At 41.7% G+C, this 17579-nt stretch overlaps 1 protein-coding gene across 1 annotated transcript in view; it reads right to left on the reverse strand.

Annotated features, from left to right (window-relative positions):
* Window positions 1–17579, reverse strand: part of hpse2 (heparanase 2) — a 54357-nt gene that overhangs the window by 14841 nt on the left and 21937 nt on the right. Inside the window, exons 4-6 of the mRNA XM_035173217.2 lie at window positions 8640–8813; window positions 6249–6420; window positions 3055–3102 (exon numbers count right to left, since the gene is read on the reverse strand). Of these exons, the coding sequence (XP_035029108.2) occupies window positions 3055–3102; window positions 6249–6420; window positions 8640–8813 (394 nt within the window). The remainder of the gene's footprint in view (window positions 1–3054; window positions 3103–6248; window positions 6421–8639; window positions 8814–17579) is intronic.

A 17579-nucleotide genomic window follows, 5' to 3' on the forward strand; every position in this document is an offset into this window, starting at 1 on the left:
TGGAATCAGAGGTGAAAGAGCGTCAATACCCCAAAACATTTTAATTGAATTTAATAATATTGGTTCCTTTCACATTAATGTAAACAAATTCGGAGATTCCCTGCATAGATCCCTGATCCCATCTTTTAAACCCTTATCCTGTGAAACAAAACACTGGTAACCAAAGCTGCAGCGGAGTAAAATGGAAATATTCAAGCAAAGCACAAATGCAGTCTATAAAAGTTGACTTGTATAACTGCACTTTTAAGTGTCAAGGAACGGCCATCTGGCGCGGCGATGTTGAGATTAGGAGCGAGCGGAGGAGTAGCAAAGCAAGAAGAGGATGTGTTCCTTGATGCTGTCCAGCAGGTTACTATTAGATCAATCATTACATAGCAGCTAAAGGATATGTTGCTTCCCTCAGGAATGCCATCAGCAAATTTATAGCCCCCCTGTGTCTGAACATCTTTAACATGTCTCTCTCTTTTTTCTCCCCTCAGCTATGAATAAGCAGCACACCAGGCTCTCTGGCACTCAGTACCACTGTCATCCCGACGAGGAACAAGAAGGATGTGGGTATAACGTGTCGTCTGACCCCCCGTTTAAATTGGGACCGTTTGGCAGCAAAGAGCAAACAAGTACGAAGCTTGTGACTCATTTTTCATGACTTCGTTATCGGGAGGTTTTTGCTCACTTGCCTCACACTAACACTACTAACACCCCCTGCTGGAACAAGTTGGGTAGGCGGTCTTTCACTGTGGCCCGGGACACTTTCGCACTCACGCTACGAAAAGAATGTGACCATATGCAGGACAGACAACCTCCGAATGTGCTCGGATCTCAGTGTCCTCGATGGTTGAGTAACTATCGGACCAAATTAGAGTCATTAGTGAAATAATGTTGGAGTTTTACGTCACCATTTGTGTGGGTGGTCTCAGGTTGTGAGACGCTGTTCTTGTCTTCCTGCTGTGATTAATCCCATCTAACCTTTCAACAGAAAAGCTGCAGTTAACTTATCTTAACAAGGAAGTAGATCTTAAATTTAGTTATGAAATATCTTCCAGTGAAATTTGTGAAGCCAAAGTCTTAATTAATGAAATAGTGCTTGTGCTCAAAAGAATTCATGGAAATATCTTTCAGGCTGGGCTGCACGGTGGAACTCCAGCTTCCACCTACAGTCAAAACACTTAGACTGGTGGTTCGGTTAGAAGACTCTAGATTGACCATAGGTGTGAATGTGAGCTTGAATAATTGTTTGTCTCTGTATGTCGGCCCTGCGGTACACCGGCGACCTGTCCACGTGATATCAAACCCGGCATCTGATTGTTAGTTTTAACAACATGACCTGCCTTCACTAAATCCACTAACTAAAGAAATATCTTGACCCGGCACAGCCGTCTTTGCGACACGCTGATGTTTACATCACGGCGTTGGTAACGTGTGTGCATTACCCCAGCCCTGACAGACTGTTGTGTGGTATTCAGTTGATCTGTTGATCAGTTGATCTATTGAGAAAATAATCGAGAAAATCAAAGACAGAGAGATTGTCCAGAAAATAACAAGGGCACTTTCAGTAGAGAGAGATTTCCTCTCAGATTTTTGAATGCACACTGAGGAGCAACACAAAATAAATTCTATTCACCTTCATTGTATGACAACGAGTCTGAAATCACACTGCAACTCAAAAACTGAGCAAACCAAAACAGTCTGCATGGATACATAGGTAAGAGAGAAATGTTTTTATTTTTTATTGTTTGACTGACTCAACCTTTTAACTAACTTGAGACATTTCTGAGTAAAGCAACCCGAAAAGAAAACAAAAAAACTGTGCATCAAGACATCCAGGTGAGCATGTTGTAAAAAAACAAAAAAATTGGATATCGCAACAGAGAGGCAGAAAGATTAGAATGAATAAACATTCTGATCAAGTTTTGCCGGTGAATCCAAAAAATGGATACAGCCCTAACTCAGACAAGATGCTGCAAATTTGAAACTAAAATGTTATGGAAAAAACGTCATAACATAATGCGAACCACATATCAGCGTGTCGTGATCCGGAGGCAGTCGCACACGTTTTCACTGTCGACACGTTTCATCACCGCAAGCAGGACACCTCCGACCGAAGGCCACAGACAGACCCCCCCGTCTCTGACCGAGCCATGTGACGCTCTGCACCACATCACAACCAACGCTGCGTTTCCGACCCACCGCCCTTAATTCACCAAAAAAACCCTCACCAGCTGCAGAAGAGTAAAACCTGTGTCGTAGACGTGTTAATGAGTGGTCTCCTCTTTTATTGGCTGGGCTTGTTTTGTTGAGGTCAGACTCTCTGTCACGCAGGCTGGTTAGACTGGAATCTGCACCTCTAGTGTAAAATGGGCTAATTGACAGGGGGAATGAGCCGCAGCATATGGTTTGATTTTAACAGTGTGGGTGGTGTTTTCATAAGCCTCACTGACGGCCCTTCCTCCTTCCGTTTCATCTAATTTCTCCTAATTAGACCTGACCTTCACCTTCATGACCACTCGCTCACTCAGCCACTCAGGGTTCTGTCTGAGCTTCTACGAGGATGTGTGTGTGTGTGTGTGTGTGTGTGTGTGTGTGTGTGTGTGTGTGTGTGTGTGTGTGTGTGTGTGTGTGTGTGTGTGTGTGTGTGTGTGTGTGGAGTGAGTGTCTTTTTGTACACTCATTTGAACATTTTACATGTGTGTGTCAGGAAAACGATAAAACATGGGGGAGGATCAAACCGCCGATACGTCTGCATGCATTCCTCTAGTGAACGCAATAGACAAATGGCAGGTGTTAGTAATTTAACTCTCTCGGCCTCCTTTTCCTGTTGTTCCGCTCGCAGGATAAACACAAATCCTCCACATTATGCATCAGCCTCTAACTAACAGTGTTTAATAATGGTTATTACTGGCTACTGTATATACACAGTGAGGAGATAATGGTGCAAAAGCACAACATGGCCTGCGGCGTTAGATTGATGATTAGTCAGGGGAGCATAGTGTACTGTCATTTGCAGGTTTTGATTCAGAGGGTTCAAAAGAGAAATAAAAAGGGTAAAATACCTACTGTTGCCACGTAACTGCATCTACGACCGAGCCAGCGTTCTTCATGAACCTGAAAATGAGACACAAAACAGAGGCGTCTTTACCTGACGGGTACTTTCTCTGTCGTCATTTTGCAGAGCCGAGAACTGGTTTTCTTCCAGTAATATATCTGTTATTAATTTAAGAAATGTTTACCTTCCTTTTTCCATTACCACACAAGGATTTTAGGTAATATGGAAAAACTGAAAACCATAAACTCATGTGGGGGGGGGATCAGTTTAAAGCCCCAAATTAAGGGTTTTCTGAAGCCGTTTGTGCAGCCGGCAGTGTTTGATTTCACTTAGTTAAATGCAAATGTTTCTTGAGGACACGAAAACGGTTGAGAACGCCGTGTACCCTTTTAACGGACTCACCCTGTGCACAAACACAAACTCTATCCACATGCGGTCCCTCCTGTTGTCTGACTACCTTCCTCCAAGCTTTGGCATTTTGTTTGTGTACACATGTGTGGGGTTTTTTTTGTCTACCTGAGCCAAATCGCTCCATATTCGGGGGGGGAACAGCTTGTCAGACATGTTCAGAATGTGTGTCTCTACACACCGTGTCACAGAAACACAACTTTCACCGCTCGGGGCTTGTTTAGTCTGGGCAGCTCTGATATTTGGACTGTTGAGCAGCTCAGTGTCTAATTCGTCTTATTTCCTGAGAGCAGCAGAGTAGTCTCGCTGTCAAACACAAGAGCCCCCCCCCCTCCTCGTAACAGTGTCAAACACACAAGCATCACCCCCATGTTTAATGTGACACCCGTGACTTGTGGATACTCCTGCCCTCTCCTCTTCATCCACCTCAGTCCTCCTCCTCCTTTTCCCAACATTCATCGTCTACACCCTCCCTTTCCTCCGAGTCCGAAGCTCATCCGTCAGTCTGGACTGTATAAATACATATATATGCACACTGCCGCACACAAACACACAGCTTTTATTTAGGAGTACATTTTAACTGTCAGTGTAAACAGCGGTTTGTAATGGTTTCACCGGTGTAAGTAGCTCCAGTGCATAGAGGAGGGAGATCCATATCCAATTATTCTTTCTCCTCCGTCTTCCAACTAGCTGTCAAAATGTGTGCGGCTGCAGCGGGAAGCTGGACACAGATTGGGTCTGAGACATTAATCTGTTCCTGTGCACGAATCTGCACATGAGATGGCCCAATTGAGCTTTTTGGACTCTAGTTATGCTAAAAGGAATTCTGTTTCCTGTTTATTTAACATTGTCAGTTAAATCAAGTGTTATATATTACACCAGTAAAAAAAAAATCCCATTGATAGATTAGTTTAGCTTCCATTCAGCCAGAGGAGAAAGTACATCTTTAGTGTTGATGGTTAACTCAAAGAAGGTTCGACCGAGGCCAAAGAAGGTTCGACCGAGGCCTTTCTGTGCATGCTCTCTCTCCCACTCCTCCCATAGTCCAGAGATGAGCATCTTGGGTTCACTGGAGGTGTAAATGTGAGCATGTATTGGATTATTTGTTTCTGTATGTCGGCCCTGTGATGGAATGACCACCTGTCCAGGATGTACCCGACCTCTCGCCCAGTGTCCGCTGGGATTGGCTCCAGCCCCCTCACAAGCCCCAAAGGATAAACAGTATAGATAATGGATGAATAATGGATATTTCATACTGAATATCTGAATAATGTTTTTAATCTTTAAATCAGCTTTTTATGCAATGGAACATGCCTTTGCTTTTATGTATGTGACATAAATTAGTTTAAAGCATACATAGGGACATGTATTGTATTTTCATATATCTATGTCAAATATATATATAAATAATGTATATTGTAGGTATATGTCAATAATTCAACATATTTTATATTACTATAGCTGAATTCTACCATATTATTTACTACATTTATCATTCAGTATCTGTTTAGACACTGATCTCCACTTATGAGTGTCCACAAGAGGAGTTATGGTTTAAAAAAAACACACAACTAATACTTATCTACCTGCCAACAACTCATGTTTTATAAAGAATGTATGTTTATATACTGCTAGTTAACAAAGGGGGTTGAAGATGGGAACCCATGTCGTCCGGTTAGATAAGGATCTTTCATTGTTTTCTTACTGTGGGAACTGTCGGGTTTCTCTCTGTAAGATCGTAAGGTCTCAACCTCACCCTGTGCAGTGCTGTGATTCGGCGCTACACAGATAAAATTGAATTAAGTTTAATTGAATCAGTCGAGAAAGAGAAAACATCTCTCCATGAGCTCCGTGCTTCACCCACGCTTTGTTTGGATTGTCCCACTTTGTCGCAGTTGTGTATGTCTATACAGCAATGTTTGATTTCAACTCTGGGTTTGTTGTACAAGGCCACTGGTGCATCCATTTGAGGAGAAACCTGTTTCCATTTCAACAGACAGAAAAGCTTGGAAAGGCTTAACTTTATTTATGAAGTGGTGAATATGTTTGAGAAAAAGCGTCATCTGTTTGGTGAATAGAACAGAGACAAAATTAGCCTGTATACCTACGTTCAATGTGTGGGGTCTGTGGATAACGTTAATGTGCTCAGGGTCGAGTTAAGACTTGTGAATACCATTGATGTGGGCAGGAGACTCATCTCAATTTTTTTGAAAGAGTGAACAAAAAAAGACTCTCTTACAACTACATTACATTTTGGCCATAATGTCGCTTTGTCACTTCAGTGTGGTTTTTCATTTGGACCTGAATGGAACCAGTGGCTGATTTAAAGATAAAAAGTCCATCTAATGTGTTCAGACACATGTTCACGTGTTTGCTTCAGAGAATCTTAATAAAAGCTTGCAGTTAATATGCAGAATCTAAAACTAACAGTTTTTTTAATTGGAAGTTTGACATTAATAGGTCACTCGCTGCAGCTGAGAGCGAGATGTTATAGTGCAACCGGAGCTGGTGGAGCTTCTGGGTGAAACCAGCAGGTGGAACATTGTGCCGCCACGTCATCAGTCAGATGACACTTTATTTAGGTTGACATGATCTAACCGGAGTGGAGAACCTGAAACCTGCAGAGTGGAAATCCATAAACACTGAACACTACGGACAATGTGTGTGTATGTGCGGGTGCATTAAACAGATTAAAGCCCAGTAAAAGTCCCAAACTGCTGCAGCATACTTTCCACTACCCCAGCAGGATAGCCTAACAAGGAGTGGAATCCTGTCAATGTTTTACTTGCCGACTCACCCGTCCAGCAGCGCGATGGCGTTCTTCCGGGGTCGTCCCGCGTTGGGGCCGTAGAGGTGAGCGCGGTGGTAGTAGCGTACCGACTGCAGCAGGGTTCGCAGCTTGGTGTAGTCCTGAGCCAGCTGGGTGCTGTTGACTGCACGGCCCACCATGCTGCGGTACGCATTAGGCTCTGGGAAGAGGAGACAGCGTAGTGTGAGTCAGTGAGATAAGGTTTACACAAGCAACATCGGGGAGGTGGCAGAGAATATTGTTGTTGTTATAGTCTGATCTCGCTCTCCTAGAGATTATCCAAGTAGAAAACGGGAGGATCGGGCTACTTGAAGGAGAACGTACAGATGATTCAGTGCCGGGGGAACGGTCCAAGCACACAGGGTGGCCTTGGAGAATCAGTAACACAAAGATAGTGAGGAAGCGAGTTTCCCTGAAGGAGGAAAACTAAACATCAGATCATCTGATTCTCTAGAATAGCTTCAGACGAACCCTTAAAACCTTCAATCTCTTTTAGACTCGTGTTTATGCAGCTTTTATGTAGTTGTGTAATTTACTAGCATCAGACATTTTTATTACTTTCAGGGCTTTTGCATTTTTTTGTATCACATCTTTTCATTGTATTTTTGTGTGGATATGTATCTAGTATAAATACTGCACATCGTCCTTGTTCAGGTTCCGACCAGAACATCACTTACATTGCAAGTGTTTAAGTTTCTTTTCGTAATTAATAAAATACTGTTAATATACATGTAATATATACAGTATATATATATATATATATATATATATATATAGATAGAGAGAGAGAGAGAGAGAGAGAGAGAGAGTTAGCAGAAACTACAGAGCGTCTCACTCTGACATTTGCGTCCAGTGCATCTCTGAAAGCAGCTATACAGACAGACAGTATGTATATATAGTGTATGCATGTAGCCTATTTTCTAACTTTGAATTTTTTATTGATGTAAAGCACTTTGAGCTGCACTTGCTATATAAACTGTGCTTAACTAATAAAGTTACTATCATTATTATTATTAATAATATTATTATTTCAAATAAATAGAGTTCTCTACTGAAGAACATTGTGTTTATATCTGTACCAGTTTGTGTCTGAGCTGTAAAATAAAAGTTGTCTGTATCTGTGCTGTAAACCCTGAATATCACTGACAGATTTCAAAGGATAACCTTTTCAATCAGCCCCAAATTTACTGTATGTCTGTACCATCTGGATGATTTATTTGATATTGTTTCTTTCGGCACGGTTCAAGACCTTTCTCAAATTTTCACATGGTGCAATCAATGGATTATTCATGGTACTTTCAGGCTTCGGCTGAAATACAAGTTTCTTTTGTGGGCTTTATTACAGAAGAAATGAAAAGAAAATATGAAGTGATGCGCAACAGGCAAAACATGGGGCTCTGTGCACTGCAGCTCCCAAGAAACACAGATGGTTGGGATGACATGAGGACTAGCAGTTCCTTTCATCCCTGAATGAACCCTTGCCTTCACCCTCAATCTGCTCGACACACTGTGACTGGTTGTTCTCTAAATAATGTTCCTCTGACCAGTTAATGTTGTTTGAACAAAATATGTGACTGATTTGTCATCGCATCATTTTGAAGGAGACCAAACTTGCATCCTGTGTCCTCTAAATTATGGAATAGTGCTATAATTGGCAGGAATGACAAAGCTAAAGACAGTTTCAAATAGTTTTAGTTGGTTAAGAGTTGAGATTTCGTTAGTAGATTTAGTCAAAAGCAGCTCATCTGAGATTGTTGCCTTTCTGCTTCTAGCTTGATAATTATAGTTTTCTTTTACTGGAGTTTCAAAAGATACATATTATACTCATTAATTCATAATTTCAATTTGGGTTATTACTTGAAAAGGTTTTTATGCTCTAATGTTCATAAAACTCATCACTTTCCTCAGACTGTCCATTGCTGCTGCTGCTTCTCTTCACAGCCTCTGTTTGAAACACTTTGAGCTCCTGTCTCTTTAAGGCCCCTCCCACTGAACCCCAGTCCGCTCTGATTTGCCAGAGGGTTTGTTGTTGACCAATCTTTTGTTGTGATTGGTCAACAGCTTCCAGCATGTTTAGGAAATGTCGGCCTCTGCTGTTGCTTTACCTGTCTTTGTTAGGGGGCGTGCCAGACTAGCTACCAGCTACTTTTCCTTCCTTTTGCATTTATTTAAATTCTCATTTATATTTATGTAAAATGTTCTTCATAATGCAATTAACTAAGGTTTAAGAAAAAAGTATTACTTTTAGTTTAGTTAAGTAGGAAAGTCCAACCATCCTATGCAGAGGCACCTCAAAACTGTACATCAATATCAGCAGCATGCATATGTATTATATTTATATTTTTTAGTAGGTAACATGTGGAGTGATGCTGCACTGACCGTTTCCCAGCTCCCAGGAGATATTGTATTTCTTTCCAGCGCCGTACTTGAGGAGGCTCAGTGTAGACGAGGTGTTCCAGGAGTTGTCTGGGTTCCTGTGCAGCGCGTTCAGCCCCAGGATCAGGTGCAGTCCAGCACAGTCGGCAAAGTTGTACAGTTTGTCTAAAGACCTGGCTGGGAGAAACCCACAAAGCAGTTGTAACTTTGATTCTTCCACGCACCTGGGGTCATGTGAGCGTATGAATGTGTGAACACGAAGGAGGGAATGAGAAACACACAGACCTACTGATTCTCATGTTCATGTTCTGAAGGAAACTCTTCCATTACTCTGCAATCATATCTGCAACTCGGTTTTTGGTTCTGTCTATCCACTATCATAGAGTAAAGATGGACGACAAAACAGCTCACCAAAAGTGAAGCCAAAACATCTCGATTGCCACCTGGTGGCTGGTTGCAGTATAGGTCATAAACACTGCCTCCTCCATGTTAGTGGATGGGACATGGACCAAAGTAAAAAGTCATGTTTTCTCTCAAAGATGGTTTCTGTCATCTTAGGTAGTTTTTATCACAGTGATGTTTGTTCATGTGTTTGGTTTTAATTAGTTATTTGATGCAATAGAAACAGGATGAATCGACGTGATTGACAGCTGAGACTGAGTCGCGATTGGTCTGGCGTGTGAACCAGTGGGACTGCGATACCACGCCCCCGCACCACAATCATTACTGCACGGACTCTGGTTCCAAATAACATTAAAACGCAACATGGCAACACCTGTATCTTTGAAGGTTTGACTTTGTTGTGTACAATAGGAGGAAGTGGAGATGTTTCATCCTTCTTATTATGTTTATGACCTTTACCATAACCACATGTATTTACAGCTTTCTCAGTTCTCTTATAATTTCTTAAATCAAATAACACATATGGTAAACTGCTGTTGTCACAAAATAACAGCTGCATTTTTAAAACTTAAGAGAAGGATAAAACTGCAACAGGATCAATGTGGTCATTAAGTACATATGCAACACGTCTAGATAAAAAATAAACATTGACTATATTGTTTTCATATGGAACTCTGCAAGTTTTAAATGCTGAGAAATGGTAAAAATTGTTTTTAGAAAAAACTAAATGAAAAAATCATTGGAAAAACCTTGAGTTTGTCCATTTACACAAACGAGCTCTTTCCCATGTGACTCTTAAAAAAAGGGGAGTCTTCTTCTAAATTCTCCAGCCTCAGTGACCCGTAACATTAAATCAATGCAAGAATGTCACATCTCTCTGCTGCAGTGTGACTGGAAATTGAGCGTCTACTGTGTTTTGGATAAACTGCTACAGGTACTGAAGTTTTCCATCATGGATTCCTGTGGCGATGCACTCTTTAAAATCAGCGAGCATTGGATGTTTGTTTTGTTGCTGTTGTGCAGCTGACTCCATCAAAGTACATTCTTCTCACTGTGCCGTAGAGGACAACTACAGATGTTGGCATATGGCGAGAGTGGCCAAAAGTGTTTGTTTATGTCTTAATGTGTGACTGGAGGCGGCTCCCGGACACCTTGGGCTCTCGTTTTGAAATTGAATCTGTTTGGAGTCATCCCATTAACATAAATATTACCCTGAACTCTGACCCTTACTTCCGAGGTTAAACAGGAAACAGATGAAGAGCGAGTGGCAGTCTGGACCCTGCTCGAATTTGCCCTCAGCTGTAGGTTTGGCACCAGCTGAGCTCGCCGACTGCATCCAGTGTGGAGACCACAGCGGAGCGGAACGGAGCAGGGTGCGTGTGAGGTTATTCTTCTGGACACGTGTCAAACTGTTCAAAAAGTGCAAGCTTTCCTAATATTTCATCGATTCATGTGAGAGATAAAAATCGCTGGCCTTAAGTTGGAATCAAAACACATTTGCTTATCATTTATAAGTCACGCTTGAGCTCTAGTGTGTTCTTTTATTCAGCGTTTACTGTAAGCCTTTACTTCCAATAACGCAGTGGTTATGTATAATCCACAGAGCAAATAGAGAGAACAAAAAGATTGCCTGTTGCACCTGGAATTAATTCAGTTTCCAGCAACAGCAGATAAAGTCTGGAAAGAAAAAAAACGCAAGCGGCAACAATGGTTTTATTGCACAGAGCGAGTAACCTGTCTGTTCTCCATCTCATTAATAACCAGCAATAACGTTATTATCATAACTGCTATCATCATACGTCCTTCCCTCTGTGCTTTAAGTGGTGTCTGTTTGCAGGAGCAGAGTGGAGGGCAACAGGAGAGAGAAAGTAGCGCCAGATGTGGCTGTCAGGGTGAGTGATTCCAGGCCTTTCCTCACCTGAGATCTGAGCAGAAGGCGAGCAGCCTCGCTCAGCGCACACATCATCAGGGCACCGTGAGCTGCATCAAGCTGCTACAAGCCATGTTTCCCTGCTGGCAGGTCTCACAGCAGCATGTATGATCAAATACATCACACACAACCACAAAGTGTTTATGTGTCAGTTTGGTTCCTGGGGAATTTTACTATGGTGAATTTTACAGGTGAAGAATTGATGACAATTTCTGTTTCAACTCACAACAGCTACATGTAGGCTACTGCTACTACTTAAAATAACAATAATCCTAATAACAAATATTTAATATATTAAGGGGAAACCAGTCAGATGCGTTTGACATTGGGCTGTCAACGATCGCTCTGACATCATCAGACATAGGAATCATCGTAGACGTTCACATGAACGAGCAACGCTAAGACCGAGAGTAGTGAAGACTCGTCTTAATCTCAATTGGTGCAACCATTCTAAAAACAAATGCCGAGTTTAGACTAGTCTGCTCACAGAATGACACATTGATCCGGACCAGAGGTGATAGTGTTCAGTCCATGGACATCACAATTGTATAGAAATGAAAATTCATGGTAATTATTTTTCAACTTTGCCATTAACGATGTCATATTTTTTCTACAACTCAGGAAAAGTAACTTACTAATTACACCCTGATATTTAAAATTAGCCTACCACTAAACTGATTGTTATAGTAATTAGCATAAAAGCAATGTGGAAAAGTCAAGGGGCACCTCACCACTACTACTACACCTTCACCTTCACCCCATCCTGCGCCACCCAGCAACGATTTGGCTCAGATCTGTGCCTTTGCTGGCGACTGGATTGGATTGGATTGTGATCTAGTCTTTAGCGGATACGACCAGACAAGCAGCCCTCGAGCACCGAGTATAGCGTTACCACATAGCACAGCCAAGCTCTTGTTTATCGACTGACAAGAGCAAGGACATCTCATCTTTTCCCCCAAAGAGAAAAGGATGCCGGGAGAATCAGCCCTCCTGGTGTCAGGAAATCTGAAGATCAAACATGAAAGAGCTTCTCCACAGATACTCGAAAGCCCTGAAGGTTCAAATCTGTGATCTCGGTTAGACCAAAGTAATGACATTACCAAGACACGGTGAACATGTGTGTCTATGCACAAGCACTCGTGTGGAATGTGTGTTTGTATATGTGAGCTGCTGCAGCTCAATATCACATCTGTGAAAGGCTGATGTGGAGAAATGCAGTAGGATTCAATGAAAAATGGAGATAGATGGTGATTGTAGTGTGGAGCAGCATCACTTGTTGTTATTGGACAATCACTCTCCCAAATGGAAACAATACAGATGATTGACTGTTGCACAAACACAGACATAGACAATCTATCAAGCAACTGTCAAACTGCCTTTTACTTCTGTTAGACGCATCAAGCCAGTAACAAATGGCCGACATCCCAGTGACACTGAGTGATCTCTTGAAGTCAACATCGCCGATCGGGTTTTCTGTTTCTGTGAGAACGACCGTTTCTCATGTTGTAAATATGGTTTAAAGTGGGTCTCAGAATTCTCGATTACACGTAAAACAGTGAAGGCCTGTCTGAAGGGTCAGACTCGGCTGCAAACTTCGCTTTTATCTTACAAACAGTGCAGCCAGAGAGAGCCAGAACGGCCCCAGAGAGCTGTACGCGCACGCATGAGTGTGTATACGTGCCTGTGTGCATGCGTGTGTTGGTGTGCCTTTGTGTGTTTGTATGTAGCGGAAAGAGCGGGGGTCTGGATATTGTCGAGCTGTCTATCTGATAGAAAGGCCAGCGCAGTGGAGCAGAGAGGCCGGCAGCATCAGTCGGCGCTATGCCTCATTTCTGCAGCTCTGCATATTCCCTCAAACACAGAAGTACACACACGACCATGTCCACTGTATGTTGGTTTATATACCACCCACATGAACCAGACACACATCTGAATTTTTCCTATGAAATCACATTTGTGAGTTACTGTCAAACGACAAGGCAGGTGCTACTTTTACATGAGAGTTACCTGCCAGCGCAGCTTTAACATGCGATTGTTTTTACTTCAAAGCTGCAAGAATCACTTAACGTATGACATATATCCTCATTAAGTAAAGAAATATGAAGTGCTGTTTCTAACCATGAGACACAGCTGCCTTAGGGACCTTTGGAAAGTTATGAAAATCACATTGCCTAGCGAAAACGACATATTTCAAAAGTCTTATAGACAAAAAACTAATGCTGTGTTATAAATATGTCTGTAAGAAGGAAAAAAGGCAGGTGGTTTATTCAAAAATAAAAAGGCTTTGGATCTAAACCGGTAATCCACTTGTCACAATGAAGCCAGAAAAGCGAGGCAGGCCATTGATGTCGAATTTATGTCTAAAATTCAAAGCAATCTCGTTTTTCTCAGGGATTATTGTTTACCTCATCATGAAATGAATCCTCTGTGGCTTCTCCTTGATCTACTCTCTTGGATTCGACCGTATTACTGCACATTTGGAAAAAAGCACAAGACTGTAAATAACTGTTAATACTAAGACTTAAACATAAGGTTCCTTGAGTCAAGATCTTTTATTTATTTAAGAGAAATAAATATATTTAAAATAAAGGGATTACTAAATTAAAAGCAAACACATTTAAATCGATATTAACATATTAAATATGTTATATTTAAATACAAACCCATCTGTATTTATGAGAGGAAACAAGTCAAGCCAAGCTTTTCTGGCTTCAATGAGGCCATCAGATCCGTGAATAAAGTTCTTATATAATATATTAATATCATGTGAAAAATGACGATGATACCCGCAGGTTAACTCAATTATAGTGACAGCCAATAATGATATTTAACTAGATGAAATAATGTGATCACATGACCAGAATAGAGAGGAAACACTAGAAATAATTTCCATTTTTCTAAATCAGGTTAAGGATGTATTGTAAATAAGCACATGAATCTTATTAAGTTTTTTACTGAGCGATTATTTTCCCTTTTTGTTTGATAATGAACAAACTTTTTTGATTATATGATGCAACATTTTTAAATCATGTCAGACTGCTGCCAAAGAGGAGAGGAAATAAGTCGGATGAGGTCAATCTGACTGAAATGTTAATTTACAATCATGGGAAATAATTATTTTAACAAAATACATCAGAGGGTTTAGTTTTTTATTTCTAATTCTCGTCAGTCTCCTTATGTTGTTCTGAACTTCAGTGAGAGAATAAGAGAGTAAAAGCATCAATGCTGTCAAGATTGAATCATGAATAAAAAATGATGGATTCATTTAGTCTGTTTTAAAACCAGAGCAGACACATGGAAAGTAACAGTCCAATGTTATTTTTCAATTGGTTTTCTAGTTATCTGATTGGTCAGTAGTTCGGGCATATAGAGCAAGTATTTTTGGAGCAAATACCACATCAAAGTTCACCAAAGTTAAACGCTGTGATTTGCTTCGCCCCAAGAAGCAAATGTTTTATTCGCCCCCTCACTCGCACAGACTGGAAGTGAACGGGAGGCGAAGGTTGGCCACTGATATATTCGAGTATGTGTGACCGGGCCCTTAAGCAGTTGATCTTCTGACATTAGCCCTCTCTGGAGCAGGTTAGGTGTGTAAAATCTGGCGACTTAACCCTGTAAGAAGTGAACCATTATTGAAAATGTTACCTCGCTAACCCCCTGATCTGTAGTACAAGCCTCCAGTTTGGCTGGAGGTCACATTAATAATGTGACTGGCATCCATTCAAGCTTCATCCCTTTGTGTAGGGAGAGGAAAGTGAACACAGTCCACAGTTAGTAGAAGGAACAAACATCGTCTTCTCCATACAAATTCAGATGATTTGTGAAAACAAATCTGGTCTTAGACTTCAAGATTTCGGTTCAGAAAAATGCTGATCTATTTATTTCTACATTCTCCATTATTTACGCCTTGGGAAAGACAATAGAGCACAGGGAAAAAAACGCTTTCTATGTCTCTAGTTACATTCACTAGAGAAAGATATTGACTTACTGCCAGTCTACACAGCTTACTGCCCTAGCAAATGTCAAATACGGACATTTAGTCCCATCAAAGTCGAGAATACGAGCAAACACACTTCTACACACACAAAGAGAATGGAGCAGAGTTATGGCTCCCTTTAAAGCCAAATCAAAACCAAATCCTCAAGAGACATGTGCAGACAAGTGAAAAGGCCATTTAGAGAAATCGATTCTGAGCCTTTTTTCCCTGTTTATGGATCCAATGTGTTTTCCAATATCCAAAGATGCACATGTTGCGCTCGAGTTTCCGGAGGCGCTTAAAGAATTCATCTCAAGTGTCAACACTGCTCATTATCACAATCTCAAAATAGAGCTTGGATTTTTATATATTTTCTTGATGCTTTGTGGATAAAAAATCCTCGATTCTGAGGCAAATAAACAGATGCACGAAGTTGCATCATGTTCCCACATGTAAGAGCAGAGACGCTTGTAATTCCTTCCGTCAGCTGTAACAACTCAAATTACATCAGCTCGAATTATGCAGTGAAACACACACATACACACACACACACACACACACACACACACACACACACACACACACACACACACACACACACACACACACACACACACACACACACACACACACACACACACACACACACACACACACACTAACTCACAGGGGAAAACATGGTGGAAACTGCTACTCTCAGACTGTTCATCTATCAAACTGTTTCGAAAGGCTGGAGAAAATTGATGATGACAGTATTTAAGGTTTTACCAGACGGCCTTTAAAGTAATTTAACATTTTAACTTAACACACACCACGTGAACACAGACACACAAACAGACAAAGACTATGACCAGTCATGAAATGCATTGGGAGTAAACTGCTAAAATATCTTAGAAAACCAAAGTGTGTCGCATTTATCATCAGCTCCTCTGACATGGCTTGAATCCGATTCGTCTGGCAGCTCTGAGCCTTCTGTTTCTCATTGGACCAGTTCCTCCACTAACCAGATCCTGTGGCTGCAGAGAAAGACACTGTGACTGCATCAAGGTCATCTCACGGCTGACGTTTCCAATTCGCCATTTCTCAAAAGAGATGGTCACAAGTTTAGGAGCGGCTATCGGTGCAGTTTGATCGTTCACCGGCGTCGGTCAGAGCCAGACCAGGATACAGTTACGGTCGCTGTATCGAAAGCTATTAAATGCGGTAGTTTGCTATGTTCGCATGGTGTATCTGCAATTTATCCTGATGTTAACTTGACACTGCATGTACGGGTTGAGCGGGGGGGAGAAATGTGGTTCCAATATAGTGCGAGTCTGTGCTGCTCCACTAGCATGCTGCACAGAACCGAACGCCTCCGTGTTTACACACACACACATCTCCACATGGACTCTTCTTTCATACGGGGTGGCTCCGCTCCAGTAGAACCGTTCAGGTCAAACCACTTTTGTATTTTGGAAGAATGCAAGATATGTGGTGGGCACCTGTTTTCAATTCTGTAAGTAGAGGGTGACCAGTGTGTGTGTGTATGTGTGTGTTCTTATGTGTGTGTGTGTGTGTGTGTGTGTGTGTGTGTGTGTGTGTGTGTGTGTGTGTGTGTGTGTGTGTGTGTGTGTGTGTGTGTGTGTGTGTGTGTGTGTGTGTGTGTGTGCGGAAACAAGAGTGTGAGAGAGAGATTACCTCTAACTGTGAATTTGCTGTGACTCTAGACTTGTGTGTGTGGCCCTCCTCTGTGTACCTGGTGTGAGCTCGACACTGAGCCAGTCGATGGAGCTGGTGAGTAAGATGAGTGGTATGTTAACATACGCTGCTCTCAATGTAAAGTGCGTGTGTGTGTGTGTGTGTGTGTGTGTGTGTGTGTGTGTGTGTGTGTGTGTGTGTGTGTGTGTGTGTGTGTGTGTGTGGGTGTTCTGTGTGTGTGTGTGTGTCGGCAACAGGCTGCAGTAAACCACAAATCAAAGACAGAGAAGTGGACAAAATAACATCAACTGCCTTTCACTGCCTTTGGGCCATGTAACTCAAACCACTTGTTGAGGCAAATGTGTATGGGGTGTGAGTGGTTTGCACATCTGTTTGGCAATGGTCACTGTCTATCACTCCCTTAAATGAACTTTTTACATAATAATAACCTGACTGTGTTTGGCTTGTAAGAATCAAGGTGTGAGGAAGTCGGTTTCTAAGGAGAGAGACGTCTCCTCTCGTCGTCGGCACCGTGCAGCTACCAGCAAACCACAACCAGCGGAGGAGGAATTCAACATCCGTCACCATGAGCCGGGGCTGTTTACACATCATCCACTTATTATAAACTGACTGGCTGTTTAGTCCGTCCTTAATCTAAATGAAGCTTCAGCCTAAGGAAAACAAATTCATTCGGAGATGTTTTAGCGAGACACACATACTAACCACATACAAACGTACACTTTTCACAAAAGTAAACCCCCAAAATGTTGAAAACTGCTGTTAGTATCTTATTATTGAAGGCAGGTTAAAAAGAACGGTCTTTTTAGATTATTTAGAAATACTCCCAGTCGTCTTCGAGCTGCAGAGATAGAATGTAAACAAACTTGTGTAACAGCTTACAAGCCAAGGACGGGCAGTGTTTGTGAGCAGTGGTGTTGAAGAATAAGGACTGAATGAT

Source organism: Hippoglossus stenolepis, chromosome 12 (genome assembly GCF_022539355.2).
Source record: "Hippoglossus stenolepis isolate QCI-W04-F060 chromosome 12, HSTE1.2, whole genome shotgun sequence".
NCBI classification, from domain to species: Eukaryota; Metazoa; Chordata; class Actinopteri; order Pleuronectiformes; family Pleuronectidae; genus Hippoglossus; species Hippoglossus stenolepis.